At 47.7% G+C, this 25,298-nt stretch overlaps 1 protein-coding gene across 1 annotated transcript in view; it reads left to right on the forward strand.

Moving 5' to 3' along the window:
• The first annotated feature begins 579 nt into the window (after positions 1–579).
• Positions 580–25,298, forward strand: part of NEURL1 (neuralized E3 ubiquitin protein ligase 1) — a 79,909-nt gene continuing 55,190 nt past the window's right edge. The window contains exon 1 of the mRNA XM_058697674.1: positions 580–774. Within this exon, the coding sequence (XP_058553657.1) occupies positions 690–774 (85 nt within the window). The 5' untranslated portion in view covers positions 580–689. The remainder of the gene's footprint in view (positions 775–25,298) is intronic.

Genomic DNA, 25,298 nt, shown 5'->3' on the forward strand with positions numbered 1-25,298 from the left:
GGCCACATCTGGCTGCGCGGGCGCGCGCGTGTCACTAAGACGCTCATTCACCGGCGCAGCCGTCACCATAACAACCGGAGCCAGGGAATCCTGGCGACGGCTGCGGGCGAGGGGCGGGGGCGGCGGTCGCGGGAGGGAGCCGGCGGGGGCGGGAGCGCCCAGCACGCCCCGCGCTCCACAGAGCCCCGTTCCATGCGGACCCGCGGGCGGGAGGGCGCCACGCACGTCGCCGCAGCGGCCGTCCCCGCGGGCGGGGACCGAGCCTGCCACCGAGCCGCCGACCTCCCTCGCCGGGAGCCCTGACTCTATGGCCCCGGGGGAGCGCGCCGGAGCCTCCGCGCCGCCCACCACCAGCCGGAACCCGAGCGCCAGCCGGAGGAAGAGGGGAGCCCCGGGCGCCGCCGGCCCCGGCCCAGGGGCCCGCCCGCGGTCCCCGTCCCCGCCGCGGGGAATGGCGGGCAGGTAGCCGGCTGGCGCGAGGACCCCCGCGGCGGGCAGGACCAGCCGAGGACGCCGCGGCCCCGAGAGAGGGAGGAGAGCGGCGGCCCGCCCGCCCCCGGCCGCAGCCCCAGCAGGGCCCTCCCCCGGCGGCGCGCGCCCGCGCGCGCACACACTCGCACACCGTGCCTCCGTTCCTGCCCAACCTCGCCTGCCCCCCGCGAGTGCCGAACCCCCTGGGGCCGGATGCCATGGGTAACAACTTCTCCAGTATCCCCTCTCTGCCCCGAGGAAACCCGAGCCGGGCGCCGCGGGGCCACCCCCAGACCCTTAAAGGTAAGGGAGGCTCCGCCGGGCCCGGCGCAGCCCGGAGGACTGGGGCGCAGGTGGAAGGGCAGGGAGAGGTGGAGAGGTGTGATTGGGGAGGCAGGGCAGGTGCCACCTGTTGTGTGTGTTTGGAGACGCGAGGTGCGCATCTGGCCCTGGTGGGGGGCCGGGAGTGGGGGGCTGGGGGTGGTGATGTTGAAAACCCGGAAGGATGGCGTTCTGTGGGGTCTGCGCAGTTTCCCCCACCGGCACTGGGAACGTCACTGGAGTTAACTCAGGCCACGATGCTAGCGTGCTGGAGTGAGGAAGGGCATTTGCCCAGTGGGTAGGGGAGTGTGGCAGGAGGCTCAGACCGGCCAGCTGTGCTTCTCAAGGGAAGCATCACAGTCTCCTTCTTCATCTGCCCAGGGCTGGAGAGGTCACGCTGGAAGCACTAGTTGCATCTTCCATGGCAGGATCTTAAAGATCCAGGACTGACTTATAGCAGCCTGGAAGAAGGGGCCAGAGCTCTGTTGACTTTTTGCGTCCACCGACTCAGCTTGGTTTCTGGTTCCTCCAAAGGCCAGATGTCCGTTCGGAACCCTAGACAGGAGATGCTTGGGAGCCTTGAAACGGAGGAACATTTACCAGGAAGGTCTTTGCAATCTCAATCCCCAGCCCTACCCAGCACCGCCAAGGAAGCCCTGGCCCAGCCCTCGGCCCTGCAGCTTCCGCTGCTTTCTCTGACCCTTGCAAGACACAGCTGTGTCCTCCCAAGCCCTCAGACCCCACTGGTTCCCTTCCGGAAGCTGCTTTTCTATCACCTTCAGAATCAGCCAGCACTTGTTCTGGGCATTCTGATGGCTAAGAGCTGGGAAGGGAAGCCCTTAGTCTTCTCCAAAGAACAACCCACTTCCTCAGCCCCTTGGGTGATGAGAAGGATATGGTAATACCCCTTGACAAAACATTAGAGTTGAAAAGAACTTTTGCAAACACCTTTTCATGTGAGCGAGGAAACTGCTCTGGGTAGTCAGCAAAGCTAATCATACCCATTTCACAGTTGAGGAGAACCAATGCTTGTTTTTGGTTTCCGAAGCCAGCAAGAAGTGGAGCTAGGCTGCACATCTGTATCTCCTGACTAGATTCTGTCCTCTCTTTTGCTGGACAGTTAACCTTCCAGACTAGGGGAGAGGAGGAGGGATGGGATCACCATCCTGTGTTCTAGCTCCAACCATTTCAGAACTTCCGCTCTCAGTTTGGGAAAATCGGTAGGTTTGTTGTGTCTTTCTGGAAATTAATATGGTGGTACGTGTCAAGACCTTTTAAAATAACATATTCATTGGCCTTGTGATTACTCTTAGAGGAGCTGATCCTAGCAAAATGGAGATCCGGGCAAATACTTATACGTTAGGTTAGGATGTTCACAGCAGTTGTGTTTATACTAGGAAAATAACCTAAATGCCCTGTAATCGTGGTATGTCCTCTTGGTGGAGTATTACGCAATCTTTAAAATTGTATTTTTGAAGAATATTTGATGATTTGGGAAAATGCTCAGTACAGCACCATAATGACAGTTGAAAAAGGCAGGACAAAAAAATATGTAGACTGTGAGATCCCAATTTTGTTTAAAAATATATGAATACAAAAAAAAAAATATCAAACAATCCTGGAAAGAAAGTTTCCAAAAGGATAACATTGGTTTTTCTCTGGGTAATGGGATCACATAAGATTTTTTCTTTCTTTTTATATTTTGCTCTTTTAAAAAATTTCTGCAATAAGCAATATTGTTTTTTTTATCATCAGGAATAAGCTGTAAGTATTAACCTGTATAACAACTACTTATGAACATTGAAAACAGATTCTTAATGATGGAGGAAACTGTGGACATCTTCTCATTCAGTGTCCTCCCTCACAAGTGAGAAGAATGGAGGGAAGGGAGGGTGTTTGCCTAGTTACTCAGTGCATCAGTCAAGAGAACATGGCAAAGTCAGGCTGAACCCTTCAAGGGCAGAGTAGCTGAGCTAGTGAGTTGACTTGGGTTTAATGGCTCACAAACTGCCCCAAAAAGGCTGGCTTGCTCCATCCTTGACCCTAGGGAAGTTCAGAGAAGGCTTTGGTAATTATACCTCTTTTTACCTAAAGTTTGGGATTGTGGGGATGTGAGGTCTCTGTGACTGGAGTCTTTGGCAAGGGAGGGAATGGGCAGGAGAGGGTCTAGGATCCTCCCACCTCCCTGCCCCCCACTCTAACCTTCTCCTCTGCATGACTCCCCACTTATGTGGCCTCCACTTAAGTGGAAACTCCACTTATGCTGCCTCCCTGGTTTGTAGGGATCAGTTCTTTTTCCATGGGACTAAATGGTGGTGAAGTTCTCTCTCTAGCCGTCTCCCTCTCTCTGCCCATCCCCTTTCAGGCTTGATTTACCAGATTCCACTCCCCTGTCCCTACCCACACACCTACTGGAGGTGGCTGTGAGAATTTTGATTCTGCTCCTTCCAAGCCTGAGATCAAAGATTAGGGTGTGTCCATGATGGCCACCTATGGGTGTCCTTTGTCCAGGGTCCACTGATCCTGACTTCTCCTACCCTAATAAAGCCATCTTTACTCTGTTTTTGTGTCTACTCAAAATTCTCTTCAAGCTAAAACAGCATTGGCCTAGTAGTCTTCTCTGATACATCAGTGGTCATCCAGAATTCCATTCCAACTGTATTGGTGTTGACCTCAGTACTGACTCTGACTTTAAGCCTGTCCACCTGGACTTGTGCTCGGATTGCTTCGGTACCCACCCTGTGTTCGGCTCTCATTCATTATCAGTGAATTAGATTATCGGTGTCCATACAGAAATTTGCTGGGGATGGGGAACTCTCCTTTGTTTTGTTTTTTTCTCTCTCTCCTTCTATAATTGAAATCTCTATTGATTTCTCCCCATTTTAATTAAAACAGCTGGAAGGGGTCTGACATAATAGGGACCCTGGGACACATTGGAGATCTAAGATTAGTCTGGCTGTCAGGCTGACATGAAATGAGGCTCGTCCTTCACCTGTCAGGTGGTAGACTTTGGTGTTCTCCCTGGAGACACGCTAACTTCACCTCACTGCCAGTGATTCCCACTGGGGTCTGAACAGTGTTGGTCTAGGAGTGTCCAGGGGAGAGATCCAAGGCATAGCTCTGGGCTTAGGACCAAGAGACAGTTACGAGGATGCCTGACTGAGAGGTGAGGGCTCCTGACATCCTGGTACATTCACAAGCTGAAGATCTACTTGAAGAGGCAAGGCTGAGGAAGGGAATGGGGCCAAGTGCTTGGCTGGACCACTGAAATCCCAGATGTGTGTGGGCATAGGTCAGAAATGGGGAACCAGGGAGGAATGTGAGCCAGACATGGAGGGAACAGCAGAAATTGGACAGATGATAAGGAATGAAGCAGGAGTGCTAGGGTGTGGGGAGGAGGGTTGGGGAAGGGACATACAGCAAAGGCTTGGAGGTGGGAGTCAGTAAGTGTGTGTGTATATTCTCAGTTACAGGCACAGGGTCACTGGGGCAGGGGACTCCAGCTTCCTGGAGACAAGTACAGAGAATAAAGATCTTCCTCCTTTGCCAGCTCCTTCTGAGTGCCTGCCTGCTTAGTGCTAAGTGCTGACGGGATGGTAACTAGGAAAACCTTCGGGGAGGGCTACCCAGCCCAGTGGTCACCCATAGATGAGGATTGGATGGGCCACTTCCCATCTTCTTTTAAATTGTAGTAGGATTTACATAAAATTCACCATTTTAACAGTTTTGGACCGTGCAATCCAGTGACATTTAGTACATTCACAATGTTGTGCAACCACCACCTCTGTCTAGTTCCAGAACATTTTCATCACCTCAAAAGCAAAGCCTGTACCCAGTAAACAGTCACTCTCCATTACCTCCTCCCCTGAATCCTTCGCTAAGAATGCTGCCCAGAAACATCGACCTCGGAAGTGGTGGGGCTGGGATTTCTACCCAGAACACCAGAGCTCACGAGGGAGAAAATCGGTCTTGGAGGAAGTTTTGTATATTGGGGCCTTCTTTTCCCTGACCCTCTGGGATTGCATGTGCTCACTTCCAAGATGTGCACATTGAGGGTCAGGTTTTGGTTCTCAATCACAGAGGCCAAGATGGCGGCTGGATAGGCAAGAGCAAGAGGGAGGAGGAGGGGGGAGGAAGGAGGGCAGGAGCTGGGCACTGCCCTGGGGAATGCCAGGGATGCCTCTATCCTGGTGTGCCAGCTGCCCAGGCCTATTTCCTTTTGGTCTGTGACTCTCCCAAGGGCTAGAGGCTTAGGGGCTGCTTCTCACTGAACTGGTTGCTTTGGCAACCCTGGGCTGGATGCAAGTGGTCTCCTTGGTAACGCCTGAGAAACCTGCCTATGGGGATGGAGGGAGGTGGACGGGCCAGCGGTCAGGCAGGGTGGCACAGGCAGAGCTGGGCCAGGCTGCTGAGATCAGAGGCCTCTGGGGAGGGTCAAGCTTATGGAATAGGCTGGGCTGCCTGTTGGCCATTCCGCAGCGAGCCAGAGTCCAGAAGCCCAGGAGATCTGGGGGCCTGCCTGGAGACACCAAAGGCACTATGGGCCAGCCCAGGAAGTGGGAGGAGATGGGGGTGAGGGTGAGAAGGGGAGAGAATATAGCTTCTGGATGACAGAGCCAGCTACAGGGTTTATTAAAAGATGCTTATCAGAGGTCATTACCCGGATCCTGCTGCTTTGGGAAATGAGCAGGTGCTGATGCCTGTGGGGGGGCCGGGCAGAGAGAAAAGAAGGTCTAGGAGAGGAGAAGGAAATAGATGGAATCACTGGCAGGCAGGTGGGAGGCCTTGGCTTTCTCTCTGCTCTGGCTGCCCTGGGGCGGGGGGGGGGGGGGCAGGGGGCTAGTTAGGTCTGGCTCTGGAACTGAAGTTCTAGGGTGAGAGTTGGGGTTCCAGGGATGCTCTGATGGGAGGGGCTCATTCTGTCGTTTAGCAAATGCATACTAAGCATTGACGACAGGCCAGACACTCTCCTAGGCATGAGGTTACAAAATAGATGTGTACAAAATAGATGAGGGCTCGTTGCCATGAAGCTTTCCCTCCAGTGGGGAGGCAGATGGGAAGAAAAATGACGCATGAACAAAAATGAATTGGAAGATGATAATAACCACTAACATGCTATGTGCTGGAGCCCATGCTAAAGTCTTTACACCTATTATCTCATTTAATTTTTAAAACAACCTTGTGAAGTAAGTATGATTATTAACCCCATTTATGGATGGATAAACTGAAACGTAAAGAGGTTAAGTAACTTGCCCAAGGTCAAATGGCTGATACGAGGTGGAGCCTGGATTCTGGCCAGAGTCTTTCTGATTTTGGAGCTACTGCTCTCGCTTTCTCTCTCTCTCTAATACAGGCATACTTAGGAAATATTACGGGTTCTGTTCCAGATCTCTGCAATAAAGTGAATATTGCAATAAAGCGAGTCAAATGAGTTTTTTTGTTTCCTAGTGCATATAAAAGTTATGTTTATACTACACTGTAGTCTATTAAATGTGCAGTAGCATGACGTCTAAAAAAACCAGTCTATTCCTTAACTAAAAATGCTTTATTGCTAAAAAAGTGCCAACCATTATCTGAGCTTTCAGTGAGTTGTGTTGTTGTTGCTGGTGGCTGTTCTTGCCTGGATGTTGATGACTACGGACTGATCAGGGTGGCGGGTGCTGAAGGCTGGGGTGGCTGTGGCAGTTTCTTCAAATAAGACAGTGATGAAGTTTGCCGTATCAATTGACTCTTCCTTTCGCGAACGAATTCTCTGCAGCCTGTGATGCTATTTGATAGCATTTTACCCACAGGAGAAATTTTTTCAAACTTGGAGTCAGTCCTCTCGAACCCTGCTGCTGCTGTGTCAACTAAGTTTATGTAATACTCCAAATCCTTTGTTGTCGTCTCTACAATCTTCACAGCATCTCAAGAAACCACTTTGCTCATCCATAAGAAGCAGCCCCTCATCTGCTAAGGTTTTATCACAAGATTGCGGCAACTCAGTCCCATGTTGACGGTCCACTTCCAGTCTACTTTTCTTGCTGTTTCCAGCACATCTGCAGAGACATCCTCCACTGAAGTCTTGAAGCCCTCACAGCCATTCACGAGGGTTGGAATCTGCTTCTTCCAAACTCCTGTTAATGTTGACATTTTGACCTCTTTCCACGATTGACGAATGTTCTTAATGGCATCTAGAATGGTGAATCCTTTCCAGACGGTTTTCAGTGGACTTTGCCAGAGGAATCACGATCTGTGGCAGCTGTACCCTTATGGAATGTATTTCTTAAATGATAAGACTTGAAAGTTGAAAGGACTCCTTAGATCCACGGGCTGCAGAGCGGGTGTTGTGTTAGCAGGCATGAAAACAACATTAATCTCCTTGTACATCTCCATCAGAGCTCTTCAGTGACCAGGTGCCTTGTCAATGAGCAGTAATATTTTGAAAGGAATATTTTTTTCTGAGGAGTAGTTCTCAACAGTGGACTTAAAGTATTCGGCAAACCATGTGGTAAACAGATGTGCTGTCATCTAGGCTTTGTTGTTCCATTTATAGTGCACTGGCAGAATAGATTCAGCATAATTCTTAAGGGTCCTAAGATTTTCAGAATGGCAGGTGGACCATGTCTTCCACTTAAAGTCACCAGTTGCATTAGTCCCTAACAGAGTGAGCCTGTCCTTCGAAGCTTTGAAACCAGGCACTGACTTCTCCTCTCTAGCTATGGAAGCCCTAGATTGTATCTTCCAATAGAAGCCTGTTTCATCTACACTGGAAATCTGTTAAGTGTAGCCACCTTCATGAATTATCTTAGCTCGGTCTTCTGGATAATTTGCTGCAGCTTCTACATCAGCACTTGCGTCTTTACCTTGCATTTTTATATTGCGGGGACGGCTTCTTTTCTCTAAACCTCATGAACCAACCTCTGCTAGCTTTAATCATTCTCCTGCAGCTTCCTCACCTCTCTCAGCCTTCACAGACTTGCAGAGAGTTTGGGCCTTGCTCGGGATGAGCCTTTGGCTTAAGGAAATGTGGCTGTTTTGATTTTCTGTCTTTTTAAAAAATGTTTATTCTTGAGAGAGAGAGACAGAATGTGAGCAGGGGAAGGGCAGAGAGAGAGGGAGACGCAGAATCCGAAGCAGGCTCCAGGCTCTGAGCTGTCAGCACAGAGCCCGACGCGGGGCTCGAACCCACGAACTGCGAGATCGTGACCTGAGCGGAAGCCGGACGCTTAACTGACTGAGCCACCCAGACACCCCTGGGGTGTTTTGATTTTCTATTCACACCACCAAAACTTTCTCCATCTCAGCAATAAGGCTGTTTTGCTTTCCTATCATTCATGTGTTCACTGGAGTAGCACTTTTAACGTCCTTCAAGACCTTTTCTTTTGCATTCACAGCTTGGCTAACTGTTTGGAGCAAGAGGCCTACCTTTCCCCGATCTCCCTCCTTCCTCACTGAGCGTAATCACTTCTAGTTTTTCATTTAAAGTGAGAGATGCGAGACCCCTCCTTGCCCGATGCAGGATTACCACAGATCTCCAATTTGTTAAAAAACAAAAACAAAAACAAAAAAACCCACAACTCATTGTCTGCAAAGTACGGTGAAGTGAAGCACCATAAAATGAGGTTTGCCTGTAACCGTTTTATTTAGAACAGCTTTAGATCTACAGAATTATTGCAAAGTGATGGAGTTTCCAGATACTCCCTGGCTGGTGTACCCCACAGTTAACATCTTAACCTTAGTATGGAAAATTCATGACCAGTAATGAGCCAATATTGATACATTGTTATTAACTAATGCCTTTACTTTATTCAGATTTCCTTAAATTTTCCCAGTGTTCTATTTCTGTACCCGGATCCTGTCCAGGATGTCACATTGTATTTTTAGGTACCATGTTATATATTTAGTGGTCATGTTTTCTTCGGCTCCTCTCAGTTTTGACAGTTTTCCATGCTTTCCTTGTTTTTGATGACCTTGACAGTTTTGAGGATTACTGGTTAAGTTTCTCGTAGACTGTCCCATTCTTGGGATGTGTCTGATGTTCTCGCGATTAGATTGCTGTATAGGTTTTGGAAAGATAGACCGTAGAGGTGAGGTGCTGTTTCCATCACGTATCAAGTGTGCGTGCAAGCCACATGACCTATCACTGGTGATGTTGACCTTGATCACTCAGCTGAGATAGTGCTTGTCTGGTTTCTTCATTGTAAAGTTAAAGTTATACTTTCCTCCCCTTTCCATATTGCACTCTTTGGAAGCTACTCTCCATGCGCAGCCCTCACTTAAGGAGTGGGAGTTATGCTCCCCTTCCTTGAGGCCAGAGCATTACTTTAATTACTCTGTCAACTATTTCTTTAGTTACCTGGTCAGTTAGATCAGATACTTTTGGATAAGGGCTGTAAAAGAGAGAAGACTGGGGAGCTATCCTCAGGGAACTTGACCTGGTCTGCAGGTCTGGGAAGGTTTCTCTAGGGAAGTGGCCAGAAGATGAGTAGGGCTTGGCTTTATGTTCCTAGAAGGGTACTACTGGAATGTTGGGTGTGGAACTACTCATTTAACATCCCTGACCCCTGCCTGTTCAATGCTACTGGCCACCTTCAAGGTCATTGTGACTTAAGAAAAAAAAAAAAAACCTCTCCCATGTTTTTCTTTTAATTACAGTGTAGCTAATATGCATGCAGTGTTATATTAGTTTCAGGTGTACAATATAGTGATTCAACAATTCTATAATTACTCAGCGCTCATCAGGATAAGCGTACTCTTAATCCCCTTCACCTATTCTACCCACTCCTCCACCCGCCTCCCCTCTGGTAACCATCTGCTCTCTAAAGTTAAGATCTCCTGTATTTTTAAAAGCACCCCAAAGCCTGTTACTGCCCCTGATTGAAAGCATTGAGCTGGGTGTGGAGAGCAGCAGTGAAGGGTGTTCCTGGCAGGGGGCCTAGGACAGAGGCCTAGGCCTGTGCTTGAGGACAGAGTTTAGAGTTGGTTCCTGCTAAGTATGGAGGAGGGGATGATCCCAGGCCGATGTCATCCCAACCCCCTGGGCCAAGGAACTTTCTCAGCAGAAAATCATTAAGAGATCACTGCCTTGCCTCTCTTCCGTGGTCACAAAGGAGGTCTGTGCAGGGCTGGGGCAGGAGGAGGAGGGTTTTTCCTGGGATGAAGGAAGAGGGAGAGGAAAGTATGACTGCTGGCTTATTTGTGTGGCCTTCTTTGCCTCTGTTGCCCCAGAACGCCATTCCTGCTGCTCCAAAGGTCGGGGAGGGGACAACAAAAATGGAGAACATTGCCAGGAGGAGGTACTGTCTTGTGATAAGGGTGATGGCCCTTCCACATGCTCCTGGCTTTCACCTTCATCTCCCCCCCCCCCCCCGCCCCCACCACCCATGGCTTGCCCTGGCCTCTCCCCCACATCTGCGGAAAGGCTGATCTTCTCCAGAGGATGGGCCAGTCTAGAGAGTGTGTGCATCCTAGTGGAGGTATCCATCCATGTGCGTCTGAGAACAGGGGAGGAAGCGCTTTGCCTTGATCAGAGTAAGTAAAACTTTAGGGGTGCTCCAGCTCCTCGATTTCATGTGTTGGTGCCCTCTTGGCAATGGACATGGTGCTGGGTATGGAGACTGAGAGGTGAATACTGGCATCGTGTCTGTCCTTGAGGTGCCCATGGTCCACCTTTATTTAATTCATACATCAGTCCGTATTGACAGGAGGAGCCCTTTTCTCCTCCATGTCTGCTTTCTGTTCCTTTTCTTTCCCTGCTCTTCCCAGCAAATGCTCCTTTGAACACATTTTCCCCGAGGAGAGAGGACTGGCAGGTGGTCAGGTGTGTATGTGAGGTTGGTGGAAGGACCAGTGCCCCCTGACTTTGAACATCAGAACCCAAATATACTGTAGAGATTGTTTTGTCCTACCTCCTTTGTCAGCCCAGGTCTGGGGTTCTCAGTCCCAGAGAGGGGAAGTGACTTGCCCAAGGTCCTACAGTGGGATTGGACCAGGTGGTACTGTGGTCTCAAGGCTCTGACCTTGCAGGGTGCTGATGGTCTCCAGAGTTGACAGAATTAAACTCCAGAGGGACAGCTGAGGGGGATGGATGCTTGACCCAGCTATGCTATGTGCTGTCCGTAGGGAGATTGTTGAAGGGCTTTAAATGGAAGAGTGACAGAGTCACTTAGACATCTTAGAAAATTCTAAGCAAGGGGCAAGCGAGGGGCCGGACAGGAGACTGCTGCAGACCTCCAGGGGAGGAGACAGGTGTGGCTTCTGCCAGAGTGGGGCAGTGAGCAGTGGGGCAAATAGATTGACGTCAGCTTGAAGATTTAGAGGTGGAGAGGGAGATACAGAGGAGCTGCTTGTGTGGACACCTCTCTGGGATTTCTGACTTCTGGAGGTGTGGGGGCCTGGCTTGGAAGAGCTTGAATACACAGGGAGGTGGGCCTCTTGGGAGTTCAGGGGTGGGTGTTCCCTTGAGTGCTGTGTCCCACCCAATCCCTGAGGTCTTAGAGCCAGGAGAAGAAACAGGTGAGGGGGCATGGCTGGCCCTGGGCTCTTAACTCCATCTCTACCACCTGGGACACGATCAATAATTAATACGCCCTCTGCCTGTCACAGGTGGCTCCCGGGTGGGCAGAGGCAGGGCCCTGGCACCTGTGGTGTGATATGCATCTGGCTTCTGCTGGCCCCGGGCCAGGGCCCTTCAGTCCTGATCTAGCCAGGCTTTCTTAGGTGGCTCTTTGCTCCCAGCATACACACACAAACCATGAAAGGTGGCCATAAATCAGCTGGGACAGGCCAAGGCTTCTCTGGTTTTCCCAGAGTTGAGATCAAAGCCCCAGACCCTCACCCTGGGGCTCAATACTTATTAAATTATTAAACTGTCAAGGGAGGGGAAAGCAGGAGGGACTGGATGGATGGCCATACAGTAAAACAATGCGGAAGAATATGGGCCGAGAAATGAAATAGCAGGTAGTGCAGATATCTCTTCAAGATAGAGATTTCATTTCCTTTGGATACATTCCCAGAAGTGAGAATCATAGGCAGTTCTATTTTTAATTGTTTGAGGAACCTCCATATTGTTTTCCAAAACTGCTGTACCAATGTACATTCTCACCAACAGTGTACAAAAGTTCCCTTTTCTTTACATCCTCATCAATATTTGTTATCTTTTTGATAAGAAACATCCTGATAAGTGTGAGGTGATCTCTCATTGTGGTTTTGATTTGTATTTCCTTGATGACTAGTGATGTTGAACACCTTTAATGTACCTGTTGGCCATTTGTGTGTCTTTGGAAAAATGACTCCTCGTTAAAAGAAAAAAATTTTTTAATGTTTACTTATTTTTGAGAGAGACAGAGACAGAATTTGAGTGGGGAAGGGGCAGAGAGAGAGGGAGACACAGAATCCGAAGCAGGCTCTAGGCTCTGAGCTGTCAGCACAGAGCCCGACATGGGGCTTGAACTCATGAGCTGTGAGATCATGACCTGAGCCGAAGTCAGATGCTCAACCAACTGAGCCACCCAGATGCCCCGAATCTTCATTTTTAAATTGAGTTACTATTGCCTATTTCTGATTCTGTGTCTCTCTCTCTCTCTGCCCCTCCCCCGTTCATGCTCTGTCTCTCTCTGTCCGAAAAATAAATAAAAAACGTTGAAAAAAAAATTAAAAAAAAAAAAAAAAAAAAGGGGGCGCCTGGGTGGCGCAGTCGGTTAAGCGTCCGACTTCAGCCAGGTCACGATCTCGCGGTCCGTGAGTTCGAGCCCCGCGTCAGGCTCTGGGCTGATGGCTCAGAGCCTGGAGCCTGTTTCCGATTCTGTGTCTCCCTCTCTCTCTGCCCCTCCCCCGTTCATGCTCTGTCTCTCTCTGTCCCAAAAATAAATAAAAAACGTTGAAAAAAATATTTTAAATTGAGTTACTATTTTCTTGCTATTGAGTTGTAAGAGTTCCTTATATATTTTGGATGTTAACCCCTTATCAGATAGATGGTTTGCAAATATTTCCTCCCATTCTTTAGGTTGCCTTTTTATTTTGTTGTTTCCTTTGCTGTGCAGAAACTTTTTTTGATTAATGTAGTTCCACTTTTTAATTTTTTCTTTTGTTGCCTGTGCTTTTGGGATCATATCCAAAAAAATCAAGTCAAGACCAGTCAATTGTCAATACCAATGTCAAGCTTTTTTCCTGTTTTATTCCAGGGGTTTTATAGTTTCAGGTCTTATATTTAAGTCTTTAATCCATTTTGAGTTGACTTTTTAATATGGTGTGAGATAAAGGTCCAGTTTAATTCTTTTGTTTGTGGATAGCCAGTTTTCTCAACACCATTTATCTTTTCCCCATTGTGTATTCTTGGCATTTTTGTTGAAAATTGGTTGACCATATGTGCATAGGTTTATTTCTGCAATATTTTATTCTGTTGAGCTCTATATATGTCTTTATGCCAATACCATACTGTTTTGATTACTATAGCTTTGTAATATAATTTGGAATCAGGAAGTGTGATGCCTCCAGCTTTGTTCTTCTCCCTCACGATTTAGCTATTCAGGGTCTTTTGTGGTTCTATACAAATTCTGAGATTATGTTTTCCATTTTAATGAAAAATGCCATTGGAATTATGGTAGGGATTACATTGAATCTGTAGATTGCTTTGAGTAGCATAGACATTTTAACAATATTAATTGTTTCAGTTAATGAATATGGGATATCTTTGCACTTATTTGTATCTTCTTCAATTTCTTTCATCAATGTTTTATAGTTTGCAGTATGGAGATCTTTCATCTCCCTGGTTAAATTTATCCCTAAGTATTTTATTCTTGTTGATATTTTGTAAATAGGTTTGTTTCCTTACTTTTTGGGTACTTTATTGTTAGTGTATAGAAACACAACTGACTTTTGTATGTTGATTCCGTATCCTGCAACTTTACTGAATTTACTTATCAATCCGACAGTTTTTTGGTGGAGTCTTTAGATTTTTCAACATATAAGATCTTGTCATCTGCAAATAGAGATAATTTTACTTCTTCCTTTCTGATTTGGATCCCTTTTATTTCTTTTTTCTTGCTTAAGTGCCCTGGCTGGGACTTCTGGCACTGTTTTTGACTACCAGTGGCAAGAGTGGGCACCCTTGTCTTGTTTCTGATCTTAGAGGAAAAGCTTTCAGCTTTTTACCATTGAGTATGATGTTAGCTGTGAACCTGTCGTATGTGGCCTTTATTATGTTGAGGTACATTCCATATATACTTAACTTGTTGAGTGTTTATCATGGAAAGATGCTGATGTTGTCAAATGCTTTTTATCCATCTATTGAGATGATCATATGATTTTTTAAATCATTTATTTTATTAATATGGTATATCATGTTTATTGATTTGCATATATTGTACTATTCTCACATCCCAGGGATAAACCCACTTGATCATGGTGTAAGATCCTTTTTACTGTGCTGTTGAGTTTGGTTTGCTAATATTTTGTTAAAGATTTTTACATCCATGTTCATCAGGATATTGGTCTATGCTTTCTTTTCTTGTAGCATTTTTGTCTGGCCTTGGTATTAGGGTAGTGCTGGCCTCATAAAATGGGTTTGGAACAGTTCCTTCCTCCTCATTTTTTTGGAGAGAGCTTGAGAAGGATTGGTATTAATTCTTTTGTAAATGTTTGGTAGAATTCACCAGTGAAGCCATCTGGTCTTGGACTTCTTTGGAGATTTAAGAATGCTTTACCCAGCAAAGCTATCTTTCAAAATCGAATGAGAGATACAGACATTCCAAGACAAAAAAAGCTGACGTAGTTCACAACCACTAAACCTGCCTTACAAGAAATGCTAAAGGAGTTCTTCAAGCTGAAAAGAAAAGACACTAACTAGTAACGTAAAAGCATATCAAAATATAAAACTCCCTGGTAAATGTAAATATGTGGTCAGATTCAGGATACTTGAATATTCTGATGATGGTATATAAATCACTTACAACTCTAATATAAAGGTTAAAAGACAAAAAGAATTTCAAAAAGCTATAATTACAGTAGTCTGCTAGTGGATATATAATATGAAAATATGTAAACTGTGATGTCAAAAACATAAAGGGGGGGAGTAAAAGTGTGGAGCCTTTGTATGTGAACAAAGTTGAGTAGCTATCAGCTTCAAACAGACTATGATAAGATGTTTTATGTAAACCTCATAGTAACTACAAAGCAAAAACCAATAGTAGATACACAAAAGATAAAGAGAAAGGGATGAAAACATACCACTATAGAAAATTGTCAAATCACAAAGGAAGGCAGTAAAAGAGGAAGAAAGGAGCAAAGGATCTATGAAATACCCAGAAAACAATGAACAAAACAGCAATAGTAAGTCCTTGTCTATCAATAATTACTTTAAATATAAATAGTCTAAATTCTTCAATCAGAAGACAAAGAGTGGCTGAATAGTTAGCAAAACAAGACTCAATGAACTACCCAAGTATAAGAGACTCATTGTAGCTTCAAGGATACACTTAAGCACAAAGTTAAGAGATGGAAAAAGATATTCCAGGCAAATGGAAATGAAAGAGAGCAGGGATAGTATCAGACAAAATAGACTTTAAATAAACAATTGTAATAAGTGGGGTGCCTGGGTGGCTCAGTCAGTTAAGTGTCCAACTCTTGATTTTGGCTCAGGTCATGGTCTCACAGTTCATGGGATCCAGCCCCATATCGGGCTCTGCGCTGACAGCACAGAACCTGCTAGGGATTTTCTCTCTCCCTCTCTCTCTGCCCCTCCCCCACTTGCACGCACACCAGTGCTCTTTCTCTCTCAAGGTAAATAAATAAACTTAAAAAAAAAAGACTAGTAAGAGATAAGGTGATTATAAAATGATAAAGGAATTGATTTATCAAGAGAAAATAACTATAGTAAATATATATGCACCTAACATCAGAGCACATAAGTAGATAAAGCAAATATTAACAGATCTGAAAGGATAAATAGACAGCAATCCCATAATAATAGGGGACCTCAGTTCTCCCTTTCAACAATAGATAGATCATCCATACAGAAAATCAGTAAGGAAATATTGGACTTGAACTACACTTTAGACCAAATGGACCTAAGAGACATACAGAACATCCCATCAAACAGTAGCAAAGTGCACATTCTTCCCAAGTACACACAGAACATTCTTCAGGGTAGATCATATGTTAGCCACAAAACGAGTCTTAACATATTGAAGATTTAAATCATTTCAAGTATCTTTTCCAACCACAGTGTTATGAAACTAGAAGTCAATGACAGGAGGAAAACTGGAAAGTTTACAAAATGTGTAGATTGAACAACATAGTCCTGCACAACCAATGGGTCAAAGAAGAAATCCAAAGGGAAATTAAAAAAAAAAAAATCTTGAGACAAACAAAAATGGAAACACAATATACCAAAATTGCAGGATGTAGCAAAAGCCGTTCTAAGAGGGAAGTTTATGCTGATCAATGCTTACGTTAAGAAAAAAGACAGATATCAAATAAACAGCCTAATTTTACACCTCAAGGAACTAGAAAAAGAAGAAGAAACTAAGCCCAAAGTTAGTAGGAGGAAGGAAATAACAAAGATCAGAGTAGAAATAAATGCAATAAAGACTAGAATGATTATAGAAAAGATCAACAAAAGTAAAAGTTGGTTTTTTGAAAAGATAAAATTAACGAACTGTTAGGTAGACTAGGAAAAAAAGAGAGAAGACTCAAATATATACCAGAGAAATACAAAGGATCATAAGAGACTACTATGAGCAATAATATGCCAACAAGTTGGATAACCTAGAAAAAACGGATAAATTCCTAGCAACATACAACCTACCAAGACTAAATCATGAAGAAATAGAAAATCTGACTGGACCAATAATGAGAAAGGAAATCTCCTTTCTTCAGAGCAGAGAGAGCCTAGCCAGGCCTGAGAGGTGCAGAGGGGGTTTTCCATCTCCTGGGGCAGGCTGGCAGATCCTCTGGGTCTGAGGAAACCATCCAGACACCCCGACCCTGGTGTGGAACCAAGATGATGGAGGAAGTGGTGGGGTGAGGCTATGAGTGGCCAGAATGCCGCTCACATGGACGGTTCTGCAGCAGAGTGCAGCCCTCCTACAAATTGGGGCTCTGATTGCATGAGATTCCTCCAGTTCCTTCACTGCAAAATGTGAAGGAAACTGTTTTAGGGAGTTAGGGTTTCCTCAGCCAGTCCCTGAGTTGAGGGTGTGTTAAAAGAAACAAAATACCAAAAGAGTCTGGATCAGTTGTTGAGAAGAGAGTTTCCCAAGATTTAGGGCTTGTTCTGAAAGAGGAAGTTTACTGTCTAGTGCAAAGTTTCAGTTCCTAGAGCACAGGCTCTATTTTGGGGGTTGAAGTTGCCATTTTTGCAGGGAAGATTCTGGCTTGGTATTGAGGTGCCCGTTGTGAGGTCTCATGTCCATGCTGGGGTGAGAGTTCCATTCCTGGAGGGGAGTTTTCACTGCAGGGTCCCAGATTCATGCCTGCAGTTGAGCTTTGAGTCTTGGGGCCCAGAATCCACTGTGGTGCTCCATATTCTATGATTGGGTTAAGGTTCCCTTCTTGGGCTTTGGGGTTTGATTATCAGGCTGGAGGTCTTGTGCCCTGGGAGGAAAGGAAGAGCTAGAACCCCTTTTCACTTCTGGAGAAGACTTTCTGGGACCAGCAGCAGAGGAATGGGCCAATAGACTCGTGAGCTGATGTTCAGGAGGCCCAGGTCCCAGCCCCTGCCGAGGATAAATCACTTGCAAGCTTTAGGTCTCCGCTGGAAGCAGGGCCAGGCAGTGGTGTTGACTCACAAAGTACCATCCAAGCTTGCTTGATCCTCCCAAAATGACACTAATGGTGGGCTCCATAGGTACCGATGGCCATTGCCTGGTGAGTCAGATCCATGATGACAGCACTCAAGCTGCCCTGGGCACTGTCAGCTTGGTCCAATTAGTGACAATCGGATCTTAACTTGTGCTGAGGGGCCCCTGGGGAGAGGGAGCACACACTGAGTGGGATATGTTAAATCTGGGTCCCTGGGGCTTGGTGTGTGGCTCTGGAGGGAGGGAGCTCAGCTGAGTTGGGCCAACAGCTTCCTTCCTACTGGGCCGGTTCTCACGTAGCCCCGTTGGTAGGTACAGACATACCATAAACCGTGATGTGAAGGGGCCTGAGTCTCTCCCTCGTGCTCTGGGGAGCAGCTGAGATGCACGGAGAGTGTTGTGTGCTCAGAAACATCTGCTTCTATATAGGGCCACTGCCCTAACTCCCCCATCATTTCTTTCTCTTATTACTCCAGTGTGGCTCCCCGTCTCGCACAGCTGAAGTTGCTGGGAAGAGAAAAGCCCATTACGTTTGTCTGGGGCTTTCAGCTTTGTAAAGCCCTCCTGCCTCTTCCCTCCCGGATCTTCCACATGTAGAGATTGCTGAGGCAGGTGGTCTTGGCCCTACTTCCTGGAGGAGCAGCTTGAGGTCCAGTTGGGTGGACCAGGGTATCTTCACTGGTGCCTGTACCTGCTTGCCCAGGGTCGCAGAGCTGGCCTGTGGGCCTTGAATGGGGGGTCCCTGCCACGTGGCTTCCTAGCCCCCATACACCTCTGTTGCAGGTGGACCTTCTTGTCTCAGAGGTCCTCCTCTGTTCTACCCAAATGTGAGAAAGCAGTGAGTGATGCCGTGCTGTCAGGTGAGGCTGTGTAGGGAGTTTCCAGCTCGGGAAATTTCTCCAGTGTTCCGGAAGAACTTCCCCTTTAGGACAGAGCCCCTTCCCTATGGCACCTCAGAAGATGGGGGAGTTTTCTCCACCACCAGGTCTGTCCCACGAATGTAGGGAGTGCTCTGTCTAGGTCTGCAGGGACTACCCCCTGCGCCCCCCCCCCCCCCCCCCCCCCCAGCTCCTTCTGTGTGGTCCTGGCCAAGGTACATGGCAGGCTGAGAGGCCTGGGGATCCCTCTGGGTAAAGGAAACCCAACCCAGACATTGGACTCTGGTGTGGTCCAGCAGGCCTCTAGAGTTCCCCAAGGGCATCTGAGGGAATCTAGGGTGTGAGGAGGGAGGAGGAAAGGCAGGCAGAGTAGAGGCCCTGTGGTTGAGGAACAGTCTCTGGAGTCAGATTTTGTCTTTGCTGCCTGTGCCACCTGGAGCCAGAGGCTTAACTTCTCCGTATTCCTTATTGGAGATAATGCTTGACTCGTAATAAATGCATAATAAATACTAGTTATTGTTACCATCATTAGACTCGACCTTCAGGCCCCAGCTTCGACCTCACTTCCACCAGGAAGCCTTCCCTGACCACCCGGGCTGGGTTAGATGGCTGCTGTTCTCTTTCACTGCAGCCCTGTGCTCCTCTGTGAGCACTGATCACACTAGGTGTCAGGACCTGTTTGCCTGTCAGTGTCTCTCACCCCCTGTGTGCTCACCATTGTGTTGCTGCCGCTGGGCCTGGCATACACAGTTGGCCTCAACAAATATTTTGAAATGAATGCAAGAGTGGGCTGATTCTGGGGAAGTCAGACTTCTTTCCGGGCCCTCCGGGCCTCCAACAGTCCATTTTCTTTTCTTTGTTGAAATGACCTTTCTTGAACACCAGGCTCAGGGGCCAAGACGGGAAAAGGTAAGAGTAATATGGAGCTGTTGGCTCATTTATTCATTCCCCCATAGCACAGATATTCTCTGGGTGCCTTGCAGGTGCCAGGCCTTGTGCCAGGATTTGGGGACAGACGTGCCTTCATCCTTAAAGCACTTGTGGTGCTGATCACTGGGGCCGAGAAAGGTCAGAGGAGAGGAGGGTGGTCAGCGAGGCCGAGGGGAGTCAGGAAATGCTTCCAGGAGGAGAGATTTGTTTTGAAGAATGATGGGGAAGTTTGGATAGATAATAGATGGGCCTTCTCTCGGGGGTGGGCAGGGAGCAGATAGAGAAGACAGAGCTGCCCGTGAATGGCAATAAGGCAAAGCTGGCCAGTGACATTGTGGCCTGAGGGGGTGGGGGCCCTGACCGTCTTGCTAAAGATGGGTTCCCAAGCTGTGGGTGCCGCTGATCCTGGCTCTGCCATCCACAGACAAGTGACCCTGGGCAGGTCATGTCGCTCCCCGAGTGCTAGTTGATTCACCTCCAGAATGGGAGTGGTGATGCCTGCCACTCAGGGTTGTTGGGCCACTTTGTGAAAGGAGAAGGCCCAGGTGATGGGGGGGGGGGGGCAGGTGGGGCCCTCAGGCAGGCTGGGAGGCAGGCTGGGGTGGGGTGCTATGTGGGAAAACAGGAAGGCTGTCCTGCTTCAAGCTTCTCTGTTTTGTAAATAATTAAATTCTTATCTTGGGTTTGTGGTGCCCACACTGCAGGAGGCAGGTGATAGCTGGGGGAACAAGGTGCTGTATTGTTCAGGAAGTAGTGGGGTCCCTTTCCTCCCCTTTTCCCTCCCTCCCAGCCTCCTGGTCATGGCAGGCAGGTCGGTTGGGGTAAGGAGTCATCTAGGGTCTTCTTGCGTTGTCCCTCCTTCCTGCGTTTTTCTTTCTCCCTGTCTCCATGTTGTCATTGCCTGGTTCCCCTTCACAGTCTCACCTCTGCAGACCCGAAGCACTGCTTGCCCCCTCTCCCCACAGGCCCCACGCCCCTTGGCACCGTTACCCTGTCCCCATCCCACACTGCTGCCTGCTGAAACCTTCTCCCTCTCCAGTGGCCCTTCCCAAACACCCCCACCTCCTTGAGTCCAGCAGTACCCCCCAGGTCTGCTCGAGGGGCCTCAAGGGAGCACTGACCTCTCCCTCGCCCCATGCTCCAGAGACAAATAGTCGTTTTTTTCATTTTTAGTGCTTAATACTGAGAATGTGAAGGTCTGTTTAGTCTTGTGCAGCTAACATAAACCAGCCGGAACTGGGGCATGGCGGGGACTTTGCTCTAAGTTCCCTTATTTGGAATGAAATTCATTGTTTTCCACTGGGAGGCAGTGGGGGCTTCAGGGAAGCCCTGCTGGGCCCCCCTCCTCAGGGTGTGGCCTGCAAGACCTCTCTGAAGGTCACCAAGGTGTCTGTGACATAGAGGCTGGCCCTAGGACATCAGTCACCCCTAATACCTCAGGGATGGAGAGGGCTTGGGATCATGTTGTCCAGGACTGCCCTTTTCCAGGGGAGAAACTGAGGATCAGAGAGGAGAAGGGACCTGCCCAGAGTCCCAGGGCATGTTGGAGCAGATGGAGGTCTAGAAGGCAGGGGTTCTGGCTCTCTGGCTCTCAGATCTCTGTGCTGTGCCAGGACGCCTCTGGCCTGGGAGCTGTGCGGGTGGGGCCGAGGGGTGGGTGGGAGGGCTGATGAATCTGGCTGGAAGTGGCCTTTCAGTCTGGGGATCTTCCAAGGCTTCTGGCTTAGCAGCTAAACACAGAGGCCTGGGGCAGTAAGCTGGGGGGTGGGGCATGAGAGAGGAGGAAGGGCAAGAAGGCAGAGGGTGATGCGAGGGAAGGGAGAGGTGGTTGAGGGTCCAGGAGAACTGGTTCTGGTCCTGACTCTGCTGCTATTGCTGTGACTCTCAGATGCCTTCTTTGACCTTCTTCTTCCCCGCTTGTCCGAGAGGCTCAGCCTTTTTTGTGCATGCCCCAGGGTGTGCCTTGGATGAACCAAGGTCAGGGAGTTTTTCTTACCTGTGATGGGCTGTGTGAACCAGCTCACCTAGCAGGTCCTCTCTGGCCCAGGTTTCCCTTCCTTGTAAAGAGGGGTGTGGACCTTTCATGAGTTCTCTGCAAGAGAACTCTGCAAGAGCATGAGTTTTAGGGGCAGACCTTGGATTTCGATCTTGACTCTGATACTTTATTAGCTGGGCTGCTAATTAAGCACACAGGCTTCAAAACCTGGGGCTCTACAGGGAGCAGTGAGGGTCTTTGCAAGGATGATATGAACTCATATACCCAAAATGTCTATACCCCATGCCCAGTAAGTAGAGTGGGGAGTGGGGCAGGAAGCCTGCAGGCTTGGTGGCCGCTGACTTTGAGCTGCACAGCTTACGAAGACCGGCCTTGGGGTTCCCTGTGGCTTTGCTTTCTTTGCTGTGTCCCGGGCCCCTAGTGGAAAAACTGCAAGTGCTTGTTTAGATATTCTTTCTAGAGGGAGTTCCCCATTTAACATCCTTTAAAAAGAACTTCTCATTTATTCACTTATTCTTTTCACAAAGATCACACAGCTGGGACGTAGGAAGCTGTAACTGACCAGTGTAGGAATTCCTGGGACTGAAAAAGGAAAGAAAGATGTTAGAAAGCACAGGCCTGAGCAATCCAAGAAGGCCCTGGTGCTGGGGAAATCAGGGCAGGAGACGCTGCGTTGTTTACTATGAACATTCCATTCACTGCTCTTTTAGCACTAACGTACTAGCATCTAGGGCTGTTTACAAAGGTACCTTAAACGTCCGCGTCTAGAGGGTTGGTAAGGCACTCAGTTTTACAAAAGATCATCTCATTGCCAAGAGCAAACCACACCCTAGCAAAACATTAAATTGAGCATTGAAGTGAATGGAGATGATGTAAGGAACAATGTCCCCATGGGCCCAGTGAATCTCTGGGCAATGGGAGCCACTGAAGGTTTTACATGTGCTTTTTAGGTAGATCAGTCCAGCTGCCCTGTGGAGGATGGATTTAAAAGGAACAAGGTGGGAGCAGGGAGACTAGTTACAATAGGAGTGTAGCTGGCTGGGGGAAGGATGCGTAGGCCTGCACTGTCGGTTTGGTGAAAGAGAGGAAGGGACACATTTGGAGACACGTTTAGCAGGTGTGCTTGGTGGCACTGATAAACAAATGATGGGGCTGCTAAAGGAGAGGGAGGAATCCAAGATGGTGCCTGGGTTTTCAGGTGGCTGGGAGGATGGTGAGTCCATCAGGACCCTAGGCAGGAGAGGAGGATTGGGTGGGGCAGGGAAGCTGCTGGATTGAGTTTTGGGATGCCAGAGGAGCACTGAGGCATTCTCGGGGGAGACTGGTGGGTCAGCAGCTCCATGTGTGAGCTCAAAGTGCATGGGGGAGGTCATGGCTGCAACCTGTTGTCAGCAGTAGGTGCCACTTAAACCTTGAAGGTGAATGAAGGATCCCAGGGTGGACAGAACAAAACTGTGAAGGAGTTGGATGAGGAGTAAGGGAGAACCAAGAAAAGGCAGCAGGCCAGAGAAGCTGATGGAGGTCATGAGGGTAGAGTTCAGAGGTTGCAATATGGCATAACAAAGTGGTTTTCAGACCTTACTGACCCTATGGATTGCCTGTAGATTGTATAAATGCAGGTTCCCGGGGCCTACCTCCAGATAATCTGGCTTAGTCAGTCTGGGGGGCGGGCTTCTGGGATCTGCTTTTTTAAACAAGAAGCTCAGGTGATATCGATATGAGGGATCTGTGGACCATCCATTGTGAAACACTTCCCTGAGAGTGAGTCAGGTCTGGGCTCAAATCTTGGCACTTGGGTCTTGATCTTGAGCAAGCCCCTTCACCTTCCAAACCTTGATTTCTTTATTGGTAAGCAGGCATACTAGTTCCCACTTCACAGGGTCATTGTGTGGATTAATTTGGGTGGCTCAGGACCTGGTCCATAGTAAAATGTCAGTAAATAGTAGGCACTTCTTGTTCATAACCAGAAGTTTGAAGATAGTGAGCAATGGGACAGGGCAGGCTGCTGCTCATACAGGAGCACTCCCCTGCTTAATGTGTGGTCCTTGGCTGAGCTGGCCCCAAATTCCATCTCCAAGGTGTCTTGTCTGAGTTGATAGGACCGGGAGCTACTGGCTCATCTAATTAAGTCTGCAAAAACTCAAGAATCAAATCAGAAGTCAATTTATTACTTCTCAGTGAGAAATTTACTGTCAGATGGACTGGACAGTGTGTCAACTGCTTGCCATTTTCTCCCCCTGCAGGAAGCTACTTGTGTGCCGGGTGAACCTGGCATCTGGCTGGGGGGCTGAGGCCACAGTCTGAGGATTTAAAAAAAATTTTTTTTTAATGTTTTATTTATTTTTGAGACAGAGAGAGACAGAGCATGAACGGAGGAAGGTCAGAGAGAGAGGGAGACACAGAATCTGAAGCGGGCTCCAGGCTCTGAGTGGTCAGCACAGAGTCCGACGCGGGGCTCGAACTCATGGACCGTGAGATCATGACCTGAGCCGAAGTCGGACGCTTAACCGACTGAGCCACCCAGGCGCCCCCACAGTCTGAGGATTTAATATGCTTGGGCTCTGAACTCTGTCCAGACCACTTCATCAACAGGTGGACCCAACACCTGGGCCAGCCTAGGGCATCATTTCCCTATGGGCCCCACTACAGTTTGCCTCAGGGACACCCCCTTTTCCGTAATACCTTGGCATCCAATTAATGCATCTTAAGGTTTGTTAATACCTCCAGTCAAGTCTCTTTTACTGGGGCTGTTTTGCCTCTTGAGGGTAACTTTGCATGCTCTGACTCATGACCAGTTGATTTCTTGGACTGACAGACAAGGAAAGCCAAGTGCACTGGGGAGGCACCTCATTGTGGTCCTTTCCCCACTTACTGTCCATGCAGTCTTTCAAGAAGGAGGGAGTGGGTTAAGTCCATGATGGCACCTCTATACACAGGATGACTCTGCAACTTTTAATATTATGAGGTACTGTTGCTAAAAATGTCCATCACATTGTTTAGAGAAAAAAGCAAATTACGTGGTATGCCTAGTGTGCAAGTATGATCCTATATGTGTTTAGAGTATTAGATTTTTCCTTTCTCTTCCTTTCCTTGCATCCTTCTTTCCTTCCTTCCAACTATTTATTCAGTGCCTACTATGTGCTAAGCACTGTTGTCGGCGTATAGGGTATAGCAGTGAACAAATTCTCTATCTCATGGAGTTACATTCTTAAGAGGAGAGACAGGCTAAAAAAAAAGATGACATATGGGATGTCAGATGGTGATAAGTGCTATGGAGAGAAATAAATCATGGGGTGTGGCAAGGATTATGGGTGGGGAGTCTGGGGATGTCTACATTTTTTTTGGTGCAAAAAAGGTGATTTGATTAAAGCACGGGGACAGGACCCATGGGCAGGAAGAGCTGTGGGGATGTCTACATTTTTAAAATAAATTGTCCAGAAAAAGCCTGATGGCTTTTGAGAATGACCAGAAGGAGATGAAGGAGTGAGCAATGCAGATGTTTGGAGGAACATCTGTGGTTTGATATGTTGGTATCTATCTATCTGGGCACCTATGCGTCACTCATCCATATTTACTTTGTACAAACACAGACCAAGGTTGAATGGATGACCACCCAGCTGTTGCCAGTGACTATCTCTGGCAAATAAGCTGGGGATAGAGTCGTGTGGGAGAATGGGATATTTTATTGTATTTTTTTAAGTAGGCTTCACACCCAGCGTGGAATCCCACTCAGGGCTTGAACTCACGACGCTGATCAAGACCTGAGCTGAGATCAAGAGTCAGATGCTTAACTGACTGAGCCAGCCAAGCATGCTCCTGAGCTGCTTTTATTTTTACTCCATACTAATTGGTATGGTTTTATTTATTTTTAAATAATAAGCATGTATTGCTTTTATACTTTAAACTTTTTTTAGAAATGAA

Source organism: Neofelis nebulosa, chromosome 13 (assembly GCF_028018385.1).
Source record: "Neofelis nebulosa isolate mNeoNeb1 chromosome 13, mNeoNeb1.pri, whole genome shotgun sequence".
NCBI classification, from domain to species: Eukaryota; Metazoa; Chordata; class Mammalia; order Carnivora; family Felidae; genus Neofelis; species Neofelis nebulosa.